Source organism: Scardinius erythrophthalmus, assembly GCF_964197995.2.
Source record: "Scardinius erythrophthalmus genome assembly, chromosome: 7".
NCBI classification, from domain to species: Eukaryota; Metazoa; Chordata; class Actinopteri; order Cypriniformes; family Leuciscidae; genus Scardinius; species Scardinius erythrophthalmus.
In genome coordinates, this window is record NC_138227.1 from 31,454,851 (window position 1) to 31,480,440 (window position 25,590).

Consider the following 25,590-nt stretch of genomic DNA (forward strand, 5'->3'; position numbering starts at 1 on the left):
CAACACCTGAAAGGCAAATTCTTAGACTGAGAATTTAAAAGTTAGAGAGGGAATAAATACTTTAGACATTTGTGTTGACAAGAAGTCAAGATTATTGCTATAATCTCTGTGGCAACCATCAATAGGGAAAAGGCGACACTGGGTCATGATGTGTTTTATTGGAATAACAATCTACAAAAAGTACATCAGTAAATCAGTTTGTAACATTGAACATTAGCCTGTTCTGAACCACTTTACACCTCCAAGACACAGAAGCCACATTAAAGGTACATTTATACATACTCTTCATTGTGAAACTCATTTACAGAGGAATCACAATGTAACTTATGTGTTACGTTTATGATACAATGTTAAATCTAGTAAAAAGATGCAGTAGATGCAGCAATTGGCACGATATCAAAGTTTAAGGAGACTCATGTGATGGTTGTTGTGTTCATAAGCAAAATTGTGTTGTGGCTACTGATCTATATAGAATGACATTATATAGATCAGTGGTTGTGGCCTACTATCTGAAAAAGAAGTCAGTTCTTGTAACGTAAGTCCACTGAGGCAGGTTGTAGTGAGAACCTAATGTGCAGTTTTATTCAAATAAACATGAACAAAATAAACAAGGACTTGAACAAAAGTGGCGGCCTCCCACAGACAGGTCTGGAGAGATTTTAAAGCCCAAGATCCAGGAAGCAATCACACGCACCACGCCACACCTGTGCTTCGCCCTCCTGTAGGGGAGACACAATAAACAGGAAAAAAGCAAAGAGGAGGAGGAGTCCAGCAGGTCCGTGACAGGTACAAGTGTTTTGCATTTATTTATGATTCTTTCTGTGAGTAACATTTAATGTATCATCAAAAGCTGTTGAGTCTGATAGGCATATGGGCCTATGAATATGGGCAGAAGGAGCTCCACTTTCCTAAATGTAACTAAATTGAGTTGATCAAACTTAAATACATTTCATAGATGACACTATTTAAATATTTTATGTTAGACTCATTAAATATAAATATGCATTACTCCTAATTAGATATAAGTAAAGCGAAGTGAACAAAATTTAAATGTGTCATATCTATGAAGGGCCTGAATCTTTTTTTTTTTTTTTTTTTTTGAGTGATGTATATGGAGCAAGACGTTCTTAACCAATAGTGGAATATGCATATCTTCTGTCTGTTGCACATTTTACTTTTTTATGAATCGATTCTCAGGCTTAAAAAAAGTGTTGGGTAATAGGCAGCGTACAGGTGTAGCTATATATATATATAGCTATATATATATATATATATATATATACACACATGAAAATACCTACAACTTTTTAAATGAGATGTAACATATAACATAACCAAAACCACCACATGAAGCTATAACTATAAGTCAGTGTGCAATTGTGGCCCTTTAAGGCTACACAGGAAAAAGAAAAGCAATATATCAGCTCCAAAAACTGAATTTATAATTTTCCAGTATAATAAAATAATAAATAACTATATCTAGCATAAAATGATTTAATTTAACAGCCAATTAATTTATCAATTATTTAAAATGATTAAATAACAACTAAATCATACATCACCATTTCATAGTACACAAGAGCAGGAGAGTTTCCCAGTGCGGTGCAGATAAAGAGCAGGCTGAACAAAACCAGCCAGTATATAACAGATAAAACCTGTGATCCAAAGTCCATTAATATAGTGGTTTGTTAGAGTGGTAAACAATCCTGTTGTAGCAAATGGGACATATATGATAGTCATGCTCACAGTAGTTATTAGAATGATTTGAAATGCTCTTCTCTTCATGTGGTTTTCCTCCTCTCTCTCTCTTCTTCTCTCTCCTGGTCCTGATTGCTTCAGAGCTCTGAGAACAGCCACAAGACAAAACAACTGGATGGAGAAGAAGATGAAGAACTGCGCCGACAAGAACAATGTGAATTTTAAGTCGTCAGAAATTAACAGGCACAGAAAACAGGAGCCAAGAATAGGTATCCAGGCTGCAGTGCAGCAGATCACTCTATATCTGAGAGGTTTGTACTTCAGAAAGGTTACAGGATGAACCACTGCCAGGTAACGCTCAACACAGATCAGACACTGAAACAGAGGACGGCCAGTAAGGGATAGGCCTAGTAAAAAGAGTGGTAATTTTGAGATTCCCTGAAAGCAAACTGACATTATATAAAACACAAAATTCAGACAGACACCAAGCTCACAAACAGAGAGATTGAGGTTGAAGAACTCTGATGCGACTCCACTTTCCGTTCCTGTGATGATGAGCCATATAATATAGGAGTGAGTAGGAAAGCCAAACAGGAGATTGATGCTGAACACACAGATTCTCAGACTTTCAAGTAACCAGAAATAATCAGTTGTAGAGTTTGTAGATGCTTCAGGTGTGGTGAAGTTCACTGTGTAGTTCATCTTGTCTGTTTGTCTTCAGCAATATATCCTGCAACTGTGATTTACTGGAAAAGAGAAGCGTAAATGAACCAGTGAATTAAACCAGAATAAGTAAGATTTGAATATTTTTTAATGCATCCAGTTTGAACGATCCAGTTTAGAATTCTAAAAGTTCTTTGTTTACATTCAAATAAACCAGAGGGCACTTCATTATTAAATGATATACAGTCTCTTTTAATTCAATATCTCTAAACAATTACACTTGCCCCAAAACCCTTGGACAGATAAACACAATTACGCAGTTGATTATTGTTGGTGGTAAAAAAAGAAAGAAATTCAATCAAAAACAGAAGTTTATCACCTGAAGAGTGAATGTCCAGTTTCCCTGTGGATGTGTATAAATCTCTGTGCTGTGTTTTGTACACTGACTTCACAGCTGTTACAAGAATATATGAGCACGACATCTGCTACACGTCACATAAAACACCAGATATGAATAAACTTCAGATAAAATATTAGGTTTGTTTTTTTCTGACAGGAGATAGAGACAGATGCGCTGTACACGGTAGACCAATCACAACAGGCTGGGCCATCTGGCCAATCAGAGCAGAGTAGCTCGCGAAAAGGCGGGATTTAGAGAGACTGATTCATCCATCCAGTCCATTTGAGAATCTTTGAAAAATGTGGTGATGTTCAATGTGAGAAAATGTTTTTGGACTTTTGATGCATGTAAACCTGTTGTAGGAGACTCCAAAACAAAATTAGGAGCCTTTAAAATAACATAATAGGGACACTTTAAAATAAAAACTGGGGTTTAAAATGACTAACTAAACATTTGAAGAAAAGAAATATGTCAACCATTATCTACATTCATTCAGAAAATTGTCTAACTTCAGTAACCATCTTTGAAGTGTATGCATATACAATCAGTGAACGTTCAAAGATTCAGTCTTTGACACTGGTCAGGTGTTGCTCATTCAACACCTGATATTCAAATAGTTAGACTGAGCATTTAAAAACTACGACAAAGAAAACCCCACTATTTAACTGTGTTATGACAGAATGTCAGGTTTGATGTAATCATTCTTCATGCCACCCATATCTTAGTAACGCATACAGAATAAACAATAAATCTGTGCAAATAACTAGAACAAACAAATGTACAACGATAAGTCAGTTTGAGGTGGAAGACAGGGCGGGACATACCGAACAGCTCCTCCCCTTTCTTTAAATAGCCAATAGTGTTCAGTTTAAATCACAGCTCAGCCAGAGTTGTTGAGCCTGTAAAGCCGCAGTTTCTCCTCCTAATCTCCTCCATATCGCTTTAAAATATAGGCCTAGCATTCTGTGCAGAATTCAAATGGGTCCGATACGTTTTCTAATATGCCGACTCGTGTCTCTGGACCGGAGCAGACTGTGTGCGTGCTTCGACGGTTCACGTGACACTAACAAGAAACCAGACTTCATTCGCCCCAATGGAAAGCATATTTACACAGTCTGAATCATTCCCTATCCCCTATATAGTGCACTGTGTGCCATTCGCCATGTAGAAAATAGTAACTGTGTGAATTAATTGATTTCAGGCGCAGCTTCAGCGTCTATGTATAATGTAGGGGGCGGGACGCTTTAGATTCCAGAGAACATTTGATTGCAATGAGAAGCTGAAGAGTGATTATGCATTAATTTGAGGAGAGTCTCTGCATGAAAGACCCGTGACTGCAGATCAACATGCTTCTGCATTTCTCTCCGATACGGCAGAAAATGAAATTAAATGAAATGTGGAGGACTTTATCTTTGAGAAGATGATTGACAGGTCAGTTTGCGTGACAGGATGCGACAGAGAGCAACCGTTAAAGACACAATTGTATGAGGTGATAGTATGTCACAACGCTGGTCTACTCTTCTGCTACACACTCAAAAGTAAGCACTTTTTCTTCACAAAAAGAGTACATACTTTTAGGGCATATTATAAGTAGGCCAATTGAGAGGCAGCACTAGTCTTCAGTAACGCTCTGTTTAGGTCCTGTGTAAATAGGAAACCCTCCTTTCGAAAATAGCAATGTAGGCCTACTCTGATTTTCTGGCTGGACCAGTGTGTTGTGATTAGTCAACCGATTCGAGTGGGTTTCGAAAATGTCACTCCCCTTACCATAACTGCGAGTTTCAACACACTACTAACTCAACTAAACCAGACCCTGACCCATTTTTTTGCGCATGCCTTAGGCAGGAATTGTTTAAATAAGGGATATTGTGACGTGAAAAAAAAAGAAAAAAACCTCAAGACTACAATCGATGCTCAGAATGTTCAGAATGTTCGAATGATGATGTTCAGAAATGGTTTTATTGATATACAGAATAACTCTCTTTGGAGTGACTTGGTGCTTTGTAACTTTGCAGACCTTTTTCATACTCAAACAGCAACATTACACTGAGTTGAAAATGTAAAAAAGCATAATAGGTCCTCTTTAGTTTAATGCATCAAACTTTTTTTTTTTTTAAAGGAGTTATTCACTTTGAAATGAAATATACCCCATGATTTACTCGCCCTCAAGCCATCCTAGGTGTATATGACAATTTTCTTTCAGACAAATACAATCAGAGTTAAATTTAATAAATATACTGGCTCTTCCAAGCTTGATAATGGCAGTGGATTGCAGCCAACAGATTCAAGCTCAAAAAAGTGCATCCATCCATCATACACAAACTCTATTCTAAACTCGAATTCTATAAACAAAATTCTAGCTTCCGGCCAAACGGCCATACGCAGTCTCTACTTGCCCCTAATGCACAACTTAAGACGTCGGAAGTAGCGTAGTGTGTCATGGCGTAGCGTAAATATCAGCAGAATGACGCATTACTTGCATAAGGTGCACTTTACACTTAAGTCAGATCCGTATGTTCGTTTGGCCGGAAGCTAGTTATTTTACTTTGTAACATGTTAAATATAAATATTTTTCTTACACAAACTCATCGGTTTGCTTCAGAAGGCCTTTATTAACCCCCCGGAGCAGTGTGGAGTTCGTCTATGACGGATGGATGCCCTTTTTTGAGCTTCAATCTGTTGGTTGCAATTCACTGCCATTATAAAACTTGGAAGAGCCAGGACATTTATTAATATAACTCTGATTTCATCTGAAAGACACCTATGATGGCTTCAGGGCGAGTAAATCATGGGGTATATTACATTTTAAAGTGCACTGAAAAAAACAATAAGTAAAACTTTGGCAGGTTTTTGGACGCATATTTTTTAAGTAAATTTCACATATGGAATTAAGTAAACTCCACTTAACTAAGTTAAGTAAAATTAACAATGAAAATAAGTAATTTAAACTTGGCCAGTAAAAGGTTGAGTAATATCTATTTAGTTGAAGTTTCCTTTGCAATACATTTCACTCAAACAATATAACATTGAATAAAAGTATATGCTTTACTTAGACACATCTAAGTAAATAATACAATAGATATTTTGTGAGACAATGACGGTAACATTGGATCGTTTTTGTGTATGAAAGAAAATGAACTCCAAATGTCACAAAATGGCAAGTTACTAATCCTAACAAAAAAAGCAATGATAAAACAGTGTAAATACAGCTGGAAAACAGTGAAAAATCAACCTAATTAATTATTCAAGGCCCATTGCACAATGCGAACACCAGTATCAGAAAAGTTGAGTAATTTTACTTAATTTTAGAGCATTGATATTTACGATTTAATTTCTACTCGCTTGAATTGAGTACTAATATAGAATTTACTTCGTTTTTTAAATTCTTGTCTGAACTAACTTTTTCATGTAGAAATTACATTTTCTGTAGTATTTACTCCACCACAAAATCATTTTTATCAGTGTGATAACCTCACAACTGTTTTGACTGACTACATCTTAAAGTCCCCCTGTAGTCAATAATTGAATCCCTTAAAACTCATCTTTGATCACCAAAATGACGTATTTAAATGTTTTTTTCCTGTGAAAGAGAATTCATCATGCCTTAAAATAGGCTTGAATATAACTCCACACCCTTGCCTAATTTAGTATACACGCTTCTATGAATATGCAAATTAGCCCCGCCTCCACTCACTCACACTAGCTCAGAGATCCACTCGTTGACGATCATTAATTGATCTGATTGGTTACAAGGTAGTTTGTGACGTCAGAAAAAACAGCAATTTCAAACCGTGTTTTTGAGACTGTCTTTGGTTCACTGCAGTTTTAAGGAGAAAATGCTCAGACATATAAACAACATTAAAAGCTTTATTATTCTAAATTAACCCCTGTTGACTCCTACATTTACATGTATGCATGGCATTCATCTGTGCATCTCTAAAGTGTTAAAAATGCTAAATGCGTGGTTAGACTATCAATACGTTAATGATATTATTTAAACATAGTAAAATATATGTGTGGAAAATACCTACATCTTACTAATAAAAAAAAAGTGCAGAATAAACTTTTTAAAATTTTTACACTGCAACGGCAACATCTGAAGTAGCGTGATATCATGAAAAAGCAATATATCAGAAAAAAAAGTTACTTAGTAATTTTGTGTAATATTATTTGATTCATTATGACTCATTAATATATGAGGATGGTAAAATCACTGAGTTTCCCAGTGCGGTGCAGATAAAGAGCAGGCTGAACAAAACCAGCCAGTATATAACAGATCAAACATGTGATCCAAAGTTCATGAATATTGTGGTTTGTTAGAATGGTAATGAATCCTGTTGTAGCAAATGGGACATATATGATAGTCATGCTCACAGTAGTTATTAGAATAATTTGAAACTCTCTTCTCTTCATGTGGTTTTCCTCCCCTCTCTCTCTTCTTCTCTCTCCTGGGCCACTCCTGACTGCTTCATGTCATGGTTTATGAATTCGCTGTCTCCTTTCTCGTCGTGTGTGTAGGTCGCTGATCACTGCCGCTGAAGCTTATCAGCGTACCCTACTTAGTCCCTCTGTTGTCACCTTGTCTTTGTCAGAGCGTTGTGGATGTTCCCGTGTGTTCCTGCCTGTCTCCAGTTCCCGTGTGTCGTTCGTTCCCTGCACTCCTGTCATTCATGCCGTCTACTTCCTGGTTTTTGGTCTCCGGTCTCCGATCCATCTCCGTTTTCCCCGGACTGCTATTGTCATCATTGTCATCATCATCTTCATTGTTAACGGAGAGATCGGGTTTGTCCTCAGTGTCCCTGTGCTGCCAAGTGCCTTCATACCAGACTAGGGCCTAATACTCATCATCACTCTCCCTGTATCTGACCAGCTCTCTAAATAAACATATATTTTACTTGCACTTGAATCCTCTGGTTATTATCCTGACACTTCAGAGCTCTGAGAACAGCCACAACACAAAACAACTGGATGGAGAGGACCAGTAGCAGCTGCACTGACATAAACCATACATGTACCATGTTTTGTGAATAGTAAACATGCCATAAACAGGATCCATGTGGGATTATCCAGGCAGTGCAGAAGATCACTCTGATGGTAAGTCCTAAAACAGTTTCTAATGTCCTGAGATTTGCAAACCAAACAGAATATAAAGATCAAACCATTCAGAGAATTTGCAATCTCAAAACCAGAGAGATTGAGGATGAAGAACTCTTAACCCTTTCACACGTACAATCACACCGGTGTGATCAGTCTTGGCTGGTCCCTGGAGCGTACGATCACACCGGTGTGATTAGAACGGTCAGTGCATCACGTGATCAACTGCTAAATTCAAATGTGCTTTTGCGCGTTGGCTGGCGCTGAGCCAGAGACAGGCGCGCTCAGAGCTGTCATAAATCACAACTTTTCAGTGTTTTCAACCACATAATGTTTATTTTAGATTTCAGACATATAAGTACTAAAAAAACAGTACATTTAGAGTGTGTAAAATACACACTGATGTCCAGGGCCGTGCACAGACATTTTAAGGGGCAGTGGCCTAAACCAAAAAAGGGGCACTACAAAGTGTGCCAACAACAGAAAATTTAGTTATTTGTATTAGATCTGATCGAGAGTACAATCATTTGATTAGACAAGCTGCTAATTCTAAGAACGAGATATGTTGTACACAGGGCTGGACTGGAGCAACAACAAAAAAAAAAAAAAATCGGCCCTGGCATTTTGGCCTAGACTGGCCCACTATATGATCATAAACACCACCCATCTTTGCACGCCCATAAATATATGCATACCAACTCCAATTCCTTAAAACCACTAATGCCATGTAATGAGTGAGTATATGAACGAGTGAGAGTTAACAGATGAAATAAGTAAAAATATGACATTTATTAATACAGTGATGAAGCCTAAAACAAGCTATAATCTGCATTGGCATAGCAATACCAGTGTTTCTCACAGGATTTTTGGTAAAACTGTGGTGGGTGGACCTCGGTCCTTCTAGGGGGGTTTGGGGGCCATAAGAAAATTTTGTGCATTTTAATGTTAAATTCATCAATCTGGTGCACTTTGAGAGTTCAAAAATAAAAGCTCCAAACCATATTCTTTGTGCAAATTAAACAAAGAAAAATTCAAACCTCTTTTAGTTACAGTGTCTATTTACATTACACCTACTACATAATAATAGTTATAATATTAATCCAATGACAGTAATAGCCATATTTTGTAAAACAAATGCACTAAAACAATAAAGGAAACTTTCATAATTAGTTTTGTACTAATTTCTACTTGAAAGAGATATAAGCACATAATCTTTTATTTTGACAGAAACTGCATCAAGCTTTTATTTTGGCGGAAAACATGGTTTACAAACGCCTCTCATTCAATTTCTAGTGAATTGCGGTAATCGTCAACTATGCAGATGTGGAAATAATCTGTAACTGGGTTATGGGTTCCTACACTCATCACATAGCCTAGGTGTTTTGAAAGTAGTTCTGCTTACCGCAGGCTCTACACGTTCTCATCTCTCTCCTGATCCTCCTCACTATCATCATCTGCCAAAGGAGCTGATGAAGGGCAGAAAACATACACTACCGTTCAAAAGTTTGGGGTCAGTAATAATTTTTAATGTTTTTAAAAGAAGTATCTTCTGCTCACCAAGGCTGCATTTATTTGATTAAAAATGCAAACAAAAACAGTAATATTCTGAAATATTATTACAGTTTATAACAGCTGTTTTCTATGTGAATATACAGTAAAGTGTAATTTATTCCTGTGATCAAAGCTGAATGTTCAGCATCATTACTCCAGTCTTCAGTGTCACATGATCCTTCAGAAATCACTCTAATATGAGGATCTGATGCTCAAGAAACATTTATGATTATTATCAGTGTTGAAAACAGTTATTTACATTTTTATTTCAGGATTCTTTGATGAATAGAAAGTTCAAAAGAACAGCATTTATCTGAAATCTAAAGCTTTTGTAACATTAAACACTACCCTTCAAAAGTTTGGGGTCAGTAAGAATTTTAATTTTATTTTTAGGGAAAGAAATAAAATAAATCAATACTTTTATTCATCAAGGATGAGTTAAACTGATCAAAAGTTACAGTAAAGACATGTATAATGTTAGAAAATATTCTATTTTAAATAAATGCTGTTCTTTTGAACTTTCTATTCATCAAAGAATTTTGAAAAATTGATAATAATAATGTTTCTGAGCATCAAATCATCATATTAGAATGATTTCTGAAGGATCATGTGACACTGAAGACTGGAGTAATGATGCTGAACATTCAGCTTTGATTACAGGAATAAATTACAATTTAAAATATATTAAAATAGAAAACAGTCATTTTAAATTGTCATAATATTTAACAATATTACTGTTTGTTTTTTATCAAATAAATGCAGCCTTGGTGAGCAGAAGATACTTCTTTTAAAAACATTAAAAAATCTTACTGACCCCAAACTTTAGAACGGTAGTGTATTTTGACACATTTTACAGTGTCTGCTTTAAGGGCCTGTTTCTATTTTTTCACGCTGTTTTTCTGCACATTACTTGCATTTCTTCTCTATTTTGACAGATACACACTGACACTGCTGCACGCTCGCTCACTCGTTTAAAGTTGTGATTGGCCCAGCCCAGTGTCAATCAAGAAAAGAGCCAATGGGCCGCTGATCTTCGTGTTTCATGGACTGGTCAGTCAGAAGAAGAAAAAAAAACCTAACGCTGACTTTTTCTGACCAATGCATTACATCGGCACAAACCCAGCACCGGCTGCAAATTAAGCAAAACAAAACGAATGAGCTGCCGATGTACAAATTTTTATAGGCCGTTAAAAAGAAAAAATAATAATAATACATATAATATATGAGTATGAGATGTATCGGCCCAAAAAGCACGTCGGCCCACTGGGAAAGTGCGCGGTATGCCCGATGGCCAGTCCAGCCCTGGTTGTAGGCTACAAGTTGTTAGCACTAGTACAAAGAGCCAGAAGCCAGAAGACCAAGAGCAAAACATTACCGACATAAATAAAAAAATAAAAATAAAAAAAGACTAATTTCGCAGATTCAACCACTGTCTTGCATAGCCTACCTGTTAATGCGACAGCTTTCGTGAACTGTCGTATACTGTGAGTGATGCTGCGGAGCGAGCGGGAAAACCTGGAGCGCATTAGCGGAATCAGCGGCATGCTTTGAGCGGAGCGGTGGGGGTGGGGAAGAGGGGCACCTCAGTCGATGAGGGCAGAGGGGCAGTGGCTCTAGCCACCGGGCCACCCCCCTGTGCACGGCCCTGCTGATGTCAAAGGAAGAGGCAATAATAATCCTTTCCATTATAATTAGACACGTTTTATTCAGATACACATTGTGTAAGTAACTTTAAAGTTTACTCTATTCTTCTCCCAGTTCACAAGCCACTTACTTTTATGTATTTCGGGAGAAGTGGATGAATTCACGTGTTGTAAATCCAACAGATCCTATAGACAAGTTTCCCGGGCACTTCCGGTTTACTTCCTGTTTCTGCCAAGAACTTCCGGCGCAGGCTGAGTAGTGGTGTAAAAATGGCTTTGGAATGGCAACATTCGACCGAAAATCTTGTTAAAAATGGTGTTTTGACCATTCCGCATCCAAGTAAGGTAACATCATGGGCGGACAACATGTCGATATGGCCCAGCATCACAACATCCAAGATCTTTTCTTATTTTATTGATTCCATGGCGGTGGATGGGAATGCAATTAATAACCTGAAAAGCTCAGAGGCGTTTCAGTACCTCCATTCCGACAAAGTGGGCTGTGTACTTTTACACGATATGGGCAGTTTAATTTACCTAAAGGCCGATGTTCAACCAAGCCAGTCCGTTAACAATTCAGCGCATAACGCCTGGGTTTTGGTTACCAAGACGGGAGATATGGAGACTGCAGGCTGTACCTGTATCGCCGGACCCGGACGTTCCTGTAGCCATGCAGCCGCCGTGCTTTGGAAGGTACGTTAGCCCATCTTATGCTTGTATTAAGATGTTTGTATGTATCCGTGTGTTAATCTATAACAGAACACGAAGAGTAATACAAATAAAAAGTAATCCCCTCTAGCCTGCCTGCCTAGCATTTTAAATGCTCGTTGATCGGCGCTGATAGGAAGAGAGACACTTTGCATACATTGTGAGTTACTTTTACTTTTAGAGTTACTTTTAAGACAACAGCAAGGTGTTTACAGTGAGCGCAGAATGCGGGGGTGTTTGACAGTGCTTTAACCCTTGTATGTGTGTGTGTGTGTGTGTGTGTGGTTTATGAGGACACAAATGTGTATAATGACATGGGTATTACAACGTAAACATGGTTTATGAGGACATCTGTGTTCTCATAAACCAAACGGCTAAAAAACATACTAAATGGTGTTTTTTGAAATTCAGAAAAGGCCAAAAGTTTTCTGTGATTGGTAGGTTTAGGGGTAGGGTTAGTGTAGGGGGATAGATTATACAGTTTACATTAGAAAAACCATTATGCCTATGGAGAGTCCCCGCAAACCACATATCCAAGTGTGTGTGTGTGTGCGTGAGTGTGTGTGTATGTGTGTGTGTGTGTGTGTGTGTATGTATGTGTGTGTGTGTGTGTGCGTATGCATGTGAGAGAGAGATTGTGTCTAAGTGTGAGAGAGTGTGAGAGTGTGAACTACCCCTGCCGTTCCCGCACAAGGTTGCAATTCTTAAATGTGATCTAACAAAGGTAAAGGGAAAATATTAACCTTAAAAACTGTTTATATTGCTTGTACTTGGGATGAAGTAATCATCTGTTGAGTATTTTAACATAAATTGTTTGATTATGTTGAATTAAAAACCCAGAAATGCAGCGGGTCCACCAGACCCACGAACACTGGCTGAGTAACAAAAATATGAACACCACACAAGGGTTAATTAATTCGGTGCTAGGTGACAAAAGAGTTTATTGAAAGCAATGTTAATGGTATCAAGGAGGATGGCTGATAAACCAGATTGCTGTACAAGTGATCAATCGCAGGATGATGAAAACCCTGGTTCATTTAGCAACACAAAAAAACAAACTTGGATGCAGTTTATTGTGCAAACGTGTAACCATATCGTATCATTTATCACTTTATTAAATGTTATTTATTTATTTAATATTTAATTATATTTTATTTTATTATTTTATTATTCTTTTCATATTTTTCCAGATTTTTTTTATATAAGTCTAAATAAATTCAGGCATTAAGGGGTTAAACATTGATGTTGATGGCTGCAGGCCCAGCTCATTAATTGTTTTGAAAAGTAACAAAACCGCTCTACCTTCAACATACCCTTGTTGTTTTGATTTACAAAATGTTGTCTCTAAAAGAAGTCAATTGTGCTGTGATGCTCAAACCATTATTTAAGAAGTGTGTGATTTTGTTTCTATCTGTCTGCAGGTAGAAAATGCTGTGAGGCAAGGGAAGACAGAGCTTGCCTGCACTGATGTGCAGAATTGCTGGAATGCCGGGACAAAAAGCAATACTGGGCAGCAAAAAATCAGAGATGTGTCTTTCCGAAGACACAGCAGAAATAATCTATACCAACCAGCATCACAGGCATCCTCCTCCAGCATAGTCTCTACACCTAGTCGCACGGTAAAAGTCCATGAGACACTGGAAGAATGGCAAAATTACTGTCTCTCCACACCAATAGCGGCACTTTTTACTGCACCTAGCAGTGGACTAATGCAGCTCACTTTTAACACCAGCCTCCCTGCTCAGTCTGCCGAGACATCAAAAGCTCCACTGCCCCTACATCATGGTGATCACAACACACAACTTGAATGTGAGAAATGTAGGGCATTCTTCACCACATACATTGACATGACCACAACCCAATTTAAGTACATTGAGCAGCACACAAAAGAACAGAGCAGGGAACAACTGTGGCATGACATGCGACGGGTACGGATAACAGCAAGCACAGCCAAGAATGTGCCAGTTCGGGCTACCACAGCACCAGACAAATTCTTGTCTGAACACCTCCATCCTACCTTTCACAGTAACGCGGCAACCCGGCAAGGAGCAGAGGGTGAAGAGCATGCCAGGCAATACCTGCAAGACCAAGGTCATGACATCGATGTGAAAGGTTTGGTGGTTTGCCCGAGTGAGCCATGGCTTGCTGCGAGTCCGGATGGTGTCATGAACAGGGACACACTACTGGAGATCAAGTGCCCTGTCTTAGTCAAAAAACAGTCCCTTATTGAAGCACTTGCTGCTAAAAGCAGTGAGATCAAACGCATGCCCACAGGGGACTTCCATCTGTCCTTTAATGGGCCAAAGGGATATTACATGCAGGTGCAACTGGGCATGCACTGCACAGGGCTACGGCAAGCCTTGTTGGTGATTTGGAGTAACTCTGAATGTCTGCAGCTCAACGTGCTCTACGACCAAACCTTTGTTGAGGGACATATCTCAAGGCTACACTCCTTCTATGTCACCCACATGTTGCCAAAAGTTGTCGATGACTTCGATGATGGAAGGCTGGAGTTGTGTTCCAGATACATGAATGTTGTAAAATCAGCATGACCTGCTGGGGTGATTAGTCATTCCTTTTTTAACCCCTTGTCCCCTGTTGTCACAAATTTGTGACAAATCCTTTCTAGCTTTTATTTATTTTTATCAAACTGATTTATTTTCTTTATTTATTTTCTTTTACTTACTCTTATTTATTTTATATCAGTCACTTATTTATCTTTATTTATTCATTTTATTTATTTAATATTTTATTTTATTCCAGTCTTTTTCTTTTTGCAATATTTAGAGATTTTTTCCTGTATTTACTTTGTTTTTATTTAATTATAAAAAAATATTCACCCATTAAGGAGTTAATGAAATTGTCCCTTTGTTATGGAATAGGATCAATAAAAAATAATTCATTTCTTCTCAAAAATCAAATTGTTTATTGTCATGTGTCAATATTTACAATACAAGAAAAAGAATAGCATTCACACAAGTTTTTCTTAGTTAAAACTCTGTTTTGTCTTATCAATAATCACAACACCAGAAAGGGAACAATAACAATAAATTTACACAGGTTTTTCTAGCTGAAATTTGTATTTATATTATATATATATATATATATATATATATATATATATATATATATATATATATATATATATATATATAAAGGAATATGTACAATTAAAAAAACAAAAAAAACAACTGCAGGTAACCCAGGTTTTACTTTTCATAGGGACTTACACCTCATGTGTCTGGACCTCATGCTTGCTAAAGCAGCACATATGATAAGAATCTTGTCCAACCTCGGGGTCATGGAGATGGGGACAGTTTGGGACAGAATTTTGAAGACTTTAAGTCTTCGGATTGCCCTCTCCACATGTATATGGACATTGGCCACTCGTCTAGTGCGCGTTACCTCCTCATTGGTCAGTTGACCACGCTTGTGGGTAAAGGCAGGAATATTCAATTTCACCTTCCTTTCATGTAGGGCTGGAAATGGGGGGGACGCAGGGGGACGGAGTGGGGGGAGTGAATTTCGAGGGGGGACGGCGTTCCAGTTAAAAAAAAAAAAGTTATATATAGGCTATATATATATAGTGGACATTGTAACGATTACTATATTTTATCTACAATATAATAGCTACATAAACGTAGCACAATATATGATAATAAAAACTTAGAGGGATATTGATATTTATCAATGGCATTCTGTAAAATTGGCTGCGCTATGTCGTCTTTTGTTATTGGCCAATGCCTGCAGACTGCAGCCAATGGAAATGCTTCTCTATCAGTGCGCGTCTTTCTTACTACTCACAGAACTTCAAAACAGACCGCTTGAGGTAAATAAATAATCTTGGATGATGAACTGTAATATTGTTCGGAAAACTGAAGAGAAACCATTACTTAAACAGATGTCATAACAGAAACTTTCGTATGGGTAAGCTGTATTAACGTAGCTGAAATGATCCGGTCTAAAATAATTAAAAAATGGCCATCTTAAAATTAACCGTTTGTTTTGTTCGAAAAGAGCTTTTCGGATTTCGAAATCGAATTGAGTGAAAAAAAAAAAAAAAAAAAAAAAAAAAAAACAGTAACAGATCCAGAACACTGCACACTGTAGGCTAATCCAGAAATACATGCGTGAGATGCACAAAACAGACACGGCGCCAGGATTCCAGTTTTGGATGGGCTAGACCAATTGTGGGTGGGCCTTAAATTAAAAACGTTAAATTAAAAACATTTATCCAATCACTGTTTAACCTAATAAAAATTACTGACTAATATACTGTTATATTATCTGTGAGTATACATAATATATTTTAATAGCTTGATGCTCTTTGAATATTTTGTTGCATACAGTAGGACGGACCTATCCGCGATCGCTCTCCATGGTTCTGACCAAAGAAGAGGCTTTGGAATCTCAATTAAGCATCATACCCATCATACCTGGCGTTGTCTCTTAGCACGCTACGAAGACTCTTAAGGTATAACCTAACTAAAGGTATGCTACCACTAAAGGTATACCATTGCTAGGCGTATTCAGGGCTATCATCCACTCGTGAGGCAGAGGCGCTGGCGCCCTCCTAACGGCACTGGTCGCCGAGAAGGATATGACATGGAGTGGGTAAGAGTTTTTTTTTTTTTTTTTTTTTTTTTTGTAGAAAGACTCTTTTTAAAAGATTTTCGTTTTGTATAAATTGTATCTTAATTTTGATCAATGTTTTATCAACCAATTACCTGTATTTAATAAAAAAGAATAAATAAGAAGCAAATATATAGCAGACAATGTAATAAGGCGCCGACACGATCACCTGCATTTCACGTGAACTGGAGGGCGCCGAAACTCAGCTTGTGCCTCACAGATTTTAGAAATATAGGCTATCTATTATTGTCAGGACTCTGGTTTGATCTTCAGCCTTTCTGCTGTGTTTGTCTTGTGTCTTGATTGTCAGTTCACCTCACTCTACTCTCACAGCTGAATCCCATCCTAATTAGTGCTCTCACTCTCATTAATCACACACCTGTTTCCCATTTTCTGCACTGATTTTCTCCACTACTTATGCTTCTCTCTTTCTTTGGTTCTCTGTCAGTGTGTCTTGGTTTCAGTCCGCTTCACCACTGTCCCCTTGCCTGAAGTCTCGTTTTGGTTGCTTCTAAAGACCTTTAAAACCTTGTCTGATTATTTGATCCTGTTTTGTTGTTTATTTGCCCAGTTCCTGTTCCCTATCTCAACTCAGCTTGCTCACCCGGCTTTTGTCTCCCCTGCCTTCGTCCTGGACTATTGCCTTGGCCTCATCCTTGAAACTGTTGATCCGCTACTGGTTTTTGACCCCAGCCTGTCCATTGGATTTCGCCTCTGTCTCGCCCTCTTACTTGGTAGCTCGGCTACCAATTATTTTATGTTTTGCATTGTTTTGTTTTTAAAGCTTTTGGACAATAAATTCTATTCTGAATTGATCTGCTCTTGGGTTCCTATTGTCTCTGCACCTCCCTAACAGTACACACTGACCAGGATGGACCCAGCAGACCAATCTCAGCTACGCTCAGCTGTGGAGGCCCAGGGTGCGTTACTGGGACAGCATCAAGGGGAGCTGGTGGCCGCTCATCAAACCATGGACTCTCTAGTCAGCCAGGTTACTGAACTTACAGAGACTGTTCGCGGGATGCAGACCGATCGCAATCCTATGGCACCGGCCATCGAACGCCCTCTTGTCACTCAGGAACCACGCATCAACAACCCTCCTATATATTCCGGTGAGCCTTCAATGTGTCGTGCATTCATGATTCAGTGTGAGGTGATATTTTCTCTGCAACCCCTCACTTATGCCTCAGACACTGCCAGAGTGGCATTCGTCATCTCCCTTCTCGCCGGCCGGGCCCGGGAATGGGCTACTTCTGTCTGGGCTGCAAAGGCAGCGTGCTGCGAGGACTTTCTCAGCTTCAAGGCAGAATTTGTCAAGATATTCGACCGCTCAGCGCTCGGTAAGGAGGCGTCGCGGCTCTTGGCAGCACTGCATCAGGGGAGACGTTCAGTGGCGGACTTCGCCATTGAGTTCCGCACCCTCGCAGCTTCAAGTATGTGGAATGAAGCAGCACTGGTTGCCAGGTTTACGGAGGCGCTGGAGGACGACCTAAAGGATGAGATGTATGCTCACGAACTCCCTGAACACCTGGATGAACTTGTTGACCTGGCCATCCGCCTAGACAACCGTCGGGATCTTCGTAGGAGAGCTCGGTTCCCTCCATCCATGTCATTAGTCGACCTCGCACCTACCTCCTCCGTGTCTGCTGCTCCAGACCACCTACCTGCTCCTGAAGCTATGCAGTTGGGCAGGTACCGTTTGTCTGCAGAGGAGAAACAGAAACGTCTGTCTAAGGGACAATGTCTCTACTGTGGTCGTCTCGGACATTTTGCTTCGTCCTGCCCGGCAAAAGCCAACGCTTGCCAGTAAACGTGGGGATACTGGCGAGCGCTACTTCTACCACCCCACCCACTGGTTCCCGCTCCATGCTTCCAGCTTCAGTCATTCATAAAGGTGCTGTTCACCAACTCTCTGCCCTCATTGATTCGGGAGCCGAAGGGAATTTTATTGATTTTTCTTGGGCCTTGAAGAGAGGCATTTCTTTTCAGTCTCTTTCTCCTATCCTTTCAGTTCTCGCCTTGGATGGGAGGGAACTGACCACTATTTCTCAGACCTCTGTTCCTTTAGAGCTTGTCACCTCTGGCAATCACAGAGAAGAAATAGTGTTTTTTGTTTGTCACTCACCCCTCACTCCCGTGATCCTTGGTCACCCCTGGTTAACCACTCACAATCCTCACATAAACTGGTCAGAGAGCACAATCTTATCGTGGAGTCCACATTGTCATGCCCATTGTCTTGTGTCTGCCTTGTCTCCTGTCTCCTCTGTCCCTGTGTTGCAGGAAGAGCCGATCGATCTTTCCAGAGTTCCTGAGGTCTACCACGATCTGAGGGCGGTCTTCAGCCACTCCCGGGCCTCATCTCTTCCTCCGCACCGTCCCTATGATTGCGCCATCAACCTTCTTCCGGGCACTTCTCCGCCTAAGGGACGGTTGTTCTCCTTGTCCGCCCCCGAACGGGCGGCCATGGAGAAATATCTATCAGAGTCTCTGGCGGCCGACATTATTCGTCCTTCTTCCTCTCCGGCGGGAGCGGGGTTCTTCTTCGTGAAGAAGGATGGTTCCTTGCGCCCCTGCATTGATTATCGGGGGCTGAACGACATCACCGTTAAAAACAGGTATCCCCTGCCGTTGATGTCGTCGGCCTTCGAGATCCTGCAGGGGGCAAGGTACTTCACGAAGCTGGACCTCCGCAACGCATACCATTTGGTTCGGATCAGGGAGGGGGACGAGTGGAAGACGGCTTTTAACACCCCCACGGGACACTTCGAGTACCGGGTTCTTCCCTTCGGTTTGACTAACGCCCCAGCCGTCTTCCAGGCGCTCGTCAACGACGTGCTGAGAGACATGATCAACAAGTTTGTCTTTGTGTATCTGGATGACATTTTGATCTTTTCTCGTTCACTCCAGGTACACATTCAGCATGTTAGACGGGTGCTGCAGCGCCTGCTGGAGAACCAACTGTTTGCTAAGGCGGAGAAGTGTTCTTTCCACAACCAGTCGGTTCCGTTCTTGGGACACATCGTTTCGGTGGAGGGGATTCGTGTGGATCCCGCTAAGGTAAGAGCCGTCTCCGACTGGCCCACACCTGGCAACCGAAAGTCACTACAGAGTTTTATCGGATTTGCTAATTTCTACAGGCGGTTTATCCGTAATTTTGGCCAGGTGGCGGCCCCTCTGACTGCATTAACCTCCACAAGGACACCGTTTTGCTGGTCCTCATCCGCTCAGGCGGCCTTTGATGAACTCAAGAAGAGGTTTTCATCTGCACCTATATTAATTACTCCAGACCCTACCCGGCAGTTCATTGTGGAGGTTGATGCGTCAGAGATAGGTGTCGGAGCGGTTCTTTCCCAGCGATATTCCCTTGACAACAAACTGCACCCTTGTGCATTCTTCTCTCACCGATTGTCTCCCACAGAACGGAACTACGACATCGGCAATCGTGAGCTGTTGGCAGTGCGGCTGGCTTTGGGGGAGTGGCGCCACTGGTTGGAGGGTGCGGTGGAGCCTTTTCTGGTTTGGACTGATCACCGGAACTTGGAGTATATCCAAACCGCCAAACGGTTGAATTCCAGGCAGGCTCGCTGGGCACTTTTCTTTGGTCGCTTTAATTTTACCCTGTCTTACCGGCCTGGTTCCAAAAACGTCAAGCCTGACGCACTCTCTCGTCAGTTTCCTGTCCTGGAGGATGCAACCCCGCCAGACACCATCCTTCCTCCAGGTCGTGTGGTGGGGTCCGTCACCTGGGACATCGAGAGATGCGTCAGGCAGGCCCAGTCGGGGGCAGAGGTACCAGAGAGGGTCCCGGCGGGTCTGCTGTTCGTTCCGGAGTCGGTTCGGCCGGGGGTTCTGGAGTGGGGCCACTCGTCCAGGCTGGCCTGTCACCCAGGAGTGAGGAGAACGTTGGCTTCCATCCGCCAGCGTTTCTGGTGGCCGGGCATGGGGGGGGATGTCCGGGGTTTTGTAGCCGCTTGCTCGGTCTGTGCTCAAAACAAGTCCTCTAATTCTGTACCCGCTGGTTTGCTCCAACCCCTTCCCGTTCCCTCCCGCCCCTGGTCCCACATTGCGCTGGACTTTGTGTCGGGGTTACCAGAGTCCAGTGGCAATACAGTTGTCCTTACCGTAGTGGATCGCTTTTCCAAGGCGGTCCACTTCATTCCCCTTCCCAAACTCCCCTCTGACAAGGAGACCGCCCAGAAGGTCGTCGACCACGTCTTTCGGATCCACGGTCTTCCGGAGGACGTGGTCTCCGACCGGGGGCCTCAGTTCATCTCCCATTTCTGGAGGGAGTTCTGTCGACAGATTGGAGCTACTGCTAGTTTGTCGTCAGGATTCCATCCACAAACCAATGGCCAGACCGAGCGTGCGAACCAGGACCTCGGGAGGGCTCTCCGCTGTCTGGCCTCTCATAACCCTTCTTCCTGGTGCCAGCAGCTTACGTGGGTTGAGTATGCTCACAATACCTTGCCGGTGTCGTCTACTGGGTTATCCCCATTTTCTTGTTGTCTTGGGTATCAACCTCCTCTGTTTCCCTCACAGGGTCCCGAAGCTGCGGTTCCTTCAGTTCAGGCATTTATCAATCGATGCCGGCGGACCTGGAGGAGGGCCAGGGAAGCACTTCTAAGAACCAGGGACCGCACCAAGAGATTGGCGGACCGCCGTCGGGCTGAGGCACCCAAGTATGTTTGTGGACAAAAGGTGTGGCTCTCCACCAAGGACCTGCCCCTTAAGGTGCCATCCAAGAAGTTGGCACCGCGGTTCATTGGGCCATACCCCATTGTTAAGGTGATCAGCCCGGTGGCGGTTCGGCTTCGGCTTCCGCATCCCCTTCGTCGAGTGCACCCGGTGTTTCATGTGTCTTGTGTTAAACCTTTTATACGTTCCCTTTCTTCATCTCCCCCCATCCCTTCAAAAAGAAGTCTCTGAAGTCTCGTTTTGGTTGCTTCTAAAGACCTTTAAAACCTTGTCTGATTATTTGATCCTGTTTTGTTGTTTATTTGCCCAGTTCCTGTTCCCTATCTCAACTCAGCTTGCTCACCCGGCTTTTGACTCCCCTGCCTTCGTCCTGGACTATTGCCTTGGCCTCATCCTTGAAACTGTTGATCCGCTACTGGTTTTTGACCCCAGCCTGTCCATTGGATTTCGCCTCTGTCTCGCCCTCTTACTTGGTAGCTCGGCTACCAATTATTTTATGTTTTGCATTGTTTTGTTTTTCAAGCTTTTGGACAATAAATTCTATTCTGAATTGATCTGCTCTTGGGTTCCTATTGTCTCTGCACCTCCCTAACAATTATAGAAAGCTTGAAATGTCTTAAACGAAAATATTCAAAACCAAAAGAAATAGGCTACTCTCCGATTATGAAATAGGTCTATATGAAGTGTGCATTTCTCTCTGGCGTTCATGGCGAGTCCGCATCGTCAACTTCATCTTTGCAGCGACACAGAAAACACCAGTTTATTAATAAACAATTAAATGTTTCCTTGCTATTTTAGACACATTCATAATCATTATTTTTACCGGTTCTTTGTGGCAAGCTTTATGCATGCGGTTGTGCGCTTGAGTGCGGCTATATAAATTACGTAAACGCTCATTATCCTGTGTAGGCTATATAGCCTATTTAAGTAATTAAATTAATATACGATTTGTCCACGAATGGCTTTATATGAATCTTATTGGCGATTTTTTATAATTCTTGACAAAATAAGAATATATTAAAACTTTTTTTTCTTTTTGAAGAAAGAAACGCCGTGCGTGGCACCCATAACGCCGTGCCTGGCACCAAACACACACAAATGGCGACACATTCTGCTCAAAACTGTAAATGTAATACAGGCCAATCATGTAATGATGATACCTTTTACAAACCAACTGCAAATGTGTTTAACAGTTACAAAGTGAAATATATTAAATACATGATTGCATGATATACAATACACTATATCTACTATGTAATACTGTACGGATAAATAAGAACGGTCTATTATGTTTGTTTGTTAATTGTAGGGGTTTTCAAGCTAATGTGTTATTTTAGTTATTGATTAATAGGCATTTAAGGGAATAAAGAAAAAAAAAAAGTTTTTCAGGCTAATTGTAGCCTTGTTGTGAGGTCAGCAATTTAGGCTAAACTCTTTGTAAATACTATTTTATTTAAATAATACCCCAGACCCCCTCCTCAAAATCACACACAAAAGAATGGTGAAGCTGCTCTCTCTTACATAATTTGTTAAAAAAGATAAATCAGCTACATCAAAAACAAAATTGTATTGATATAATGATTTTAGAAATGTCTAAACCTAAATCTAAAAGAAATAAAACATCGGCATATAGTGGTTGTAGGTAAAAGTCTTTGATCATAAAAGTTTTTGTTTTGGCAAATAAATAATAAAAATACCATAAATCCCCATAAAAGAGTGGCAGCATTTGTTTGAAAAATACATCTAAAAAGGGAAAGAGCTTTAAGATTGACTGCACAATTAGATTTGACAACAAATCTGAAGTACATTTTTTACAGAATGGCGAAATCATAGACACAACTGAATTCCAGGCAGTGAAAGGTGGATTTGCAGTTATCATATTGAAAAAAATATGGGTATTTAGGGGTAAATTTATGAAAAACACGTTTTGTTTTTATTATTTGCAATAGCCGACCCCAGGGGGTTAAATGAAACATAAAATAAATAATTTATATAATTTAATTATTATAGATTATAAAGGTTTTTAAACATCTGAAAGGTTTTAAAGCCAGATTACCTCTTTTTTTTTTTTTTTTTTAAAGAGTCTGCCCAGTGAATTTTGCCCATTTCCACCACTGATGTACATCTCGAATCGTGAAACCTCTGTCAGCCATTACCTCATCACCAGGCCTTAGGGCCTCCAGAAACCCACTGTTTATAGTGATGAACTTATCACTGCTTTTACTGTACCAGCATAGGCCTCTGATAAAAACATTATCAGCCCATGAGGTGACACAGCAACAAGATATTTGGCAGTATTGGTTCCCTTGTAATGACTGAAAGTGGCACTCCTACAGTTAAATTTTCACTTTCTGAGGTTTTTTAACATTAATATGAGTTCCCCTAGCCTGTATATGGTCCCCAAGTTTCTAGAAATTTCAATCGGTGTAAATCGAGCTTTTGCTATCTTTCTCTCTTTGAGAAAATGGAGGCTCATACGCGCTGATCTTGAATCTCCTCCTTATGACGTCATAAGGAGGAAATGTTACCTCCCCTTTCTCTGCTTTGCCCGCCCAGAGAATATTTTCCGCCCATGAGAAAATGTGCTAGGAAGTAGGAACGCGCGCGCGCGATTTTCGTTTGTCCACGAGAGATATCATGGCTTTTGAGCGAGCGAAGCATAACAATTGCTCAATAATTGGATGTACAAATGAACACTGAAGGGTCAATACAGAGCTGGGCTTGCTGAACGTCTGAAACTAAAGTCTGGATTACTCTCTTTGGCTCAGCTACACACCTCGGACAAGTAAGTCAACTAATGATATATAAGTGTGTTGCTTTACTGTTTATGGTTATCTAGATTGTTACACGTAGAATGTGGCTGTAACATTAGCTATGCAGCTATGCAGTTTATGTGTGTGAATACACACACTGTAACGCGAGTGTTGTACACTTCTTTGTTATTTGGATAACCGTTTTCCTGTTGGTTATATGGCGCGCGCGATATCCGCATTTCAAGATCACAGAGCTTGATGTAATTGTAATAAGATAAATACAGACGTTACAGATCTCTCATGAAAAGACAACAGTAGGTTAGCGTTAGCTACATGATAATAACTGTAAACCATCCGAATAAAGTACCGTATCCAGACATAATATTTTAAACTAAACATTCGGAAATGTCCTGCTGGAACCGCTGAGTTGTTGCTTCTCCATCCGGATCAGATTCTGGGTCAAACTGAAATGCTTGAAAGACTGCGTGTCTTCGTGCCATTGCAATATCCAACGTAAACATGCACGCCACGGTACCGTTGCGCAAGATGGTCAAGGCCACACCCACCCTCCACCTTGCGCCGCCTTTCTCCTCCTCATTAGGATTTAAAGCTACAGACACCAAAACGGCCTGTCTGAAGGAAGCTCATTCTGGGACTGGCTTGTAGTGGCTATAATTCTGCACCGAGGCTGAATTTTTGGAAAGAGATTTCAGATACAGTACTAGGGACCACTAAGGCCTATATTAAAGCCTACAAAAAGTAGCATGTCATGGAACCTTTAAGGTTTGTAGCTCTCTGAATAGCCGTTTCAGCACAATCGATAATGCAAGTGGTCTGGGGGTGGTTCTTTTTAAAGGATGGTGGCATGTTAGCATGAATAACACTTCTTGGCAGCCAGGCAACCATGGGTTCAAGCTGCTCACCCAATGTATCAATCCAGTGAGCAATCACCTTACTTACTTCACCTTTAGACACTTTAAAGCGCTTTGCCACATCCCCTAACACAAGGTTCAGTTTCAGTTTCATGAGGGTCATCAGTATTTGGTCAACAACAGGAATACTACATGATGGTTTACTAAATGGCAACATCGTTTTCACCAAAGTAAAAAAATATACCAGACGCAGTCCTGTGTACAGCAGCGAGGTATCATCCTCCAGGAGCATATCATCAGCCACAGTCTGACCCCCAGTCTGCGTCGATTTGTTCACGTGGTCCAACTTTGCCGCGTAGCTGTGGTCAGTTTTTGTTAGGTCCTCCCATTGTGTTGCAGCATCTTTAAACTTCGGCTCGATGCACACTTCTAAAAGACAAATAGCATCAACTATAAATGTATATACCCTACTAACACAGTACAGAGACACATATATCAACAGTCGAACTTATGCTGCAAACTTTAGCTAACCAGAAAAATATCAAGATACACTTACCATCCGATTGCGTGTCACTTGTGTTTCTGTCGAGTTTACGTCTCTTTTGCTGGGGAGCGCATACGGGGGAGCACATCCACATTGGCGCCTTGTAGATGGTTGATGGACGAAACATTCTCCTTCCGACCAAACATTCAGCAGTCGCCACGAGTTGTTGCAACCGCGAACAGCACAATATGTCCCGGAGCCGTGTCGGCGTGTAACACCATCCATAGTTTACTTTTTCTGCACGCTAACCAAAGACAGTAAAAGACGCTAACTCGCTAACCGGAAGTGCTTGGCAGACACAACCGGAAGTCGTTGGCAGAGTGAAAGGCTAATGGCC

The 25,590-nt window shown here is 40.8% G+C and overlaps 1 protein-coding gene across 1 annotated transcript; it reads right to left on the bottom strand.

Moving 5' to 3' along the window:
- Positions 1-659: 659 nt before the first annotated feature.
- LOC308693801 (hydroxycarboxylic acid receptor 2-like) lies at positions 660-2,400 on the bottom strand (the record flags this gene model as incomplete). Its single annotated transcript, XM_081370898.1, has 3 exons — positions 660-719; positions 1,563-1,655; positions 1,747-2,400. 3 exons carry the CDS (start codon positions 2,398-2,400, stop codon positions 660-662), a joined length of 807 nt encoding a protein of 268 aa, XP_081227024.1.
- Positions 2,401-25,590: the final 23,190 nt, after the last annotated feature.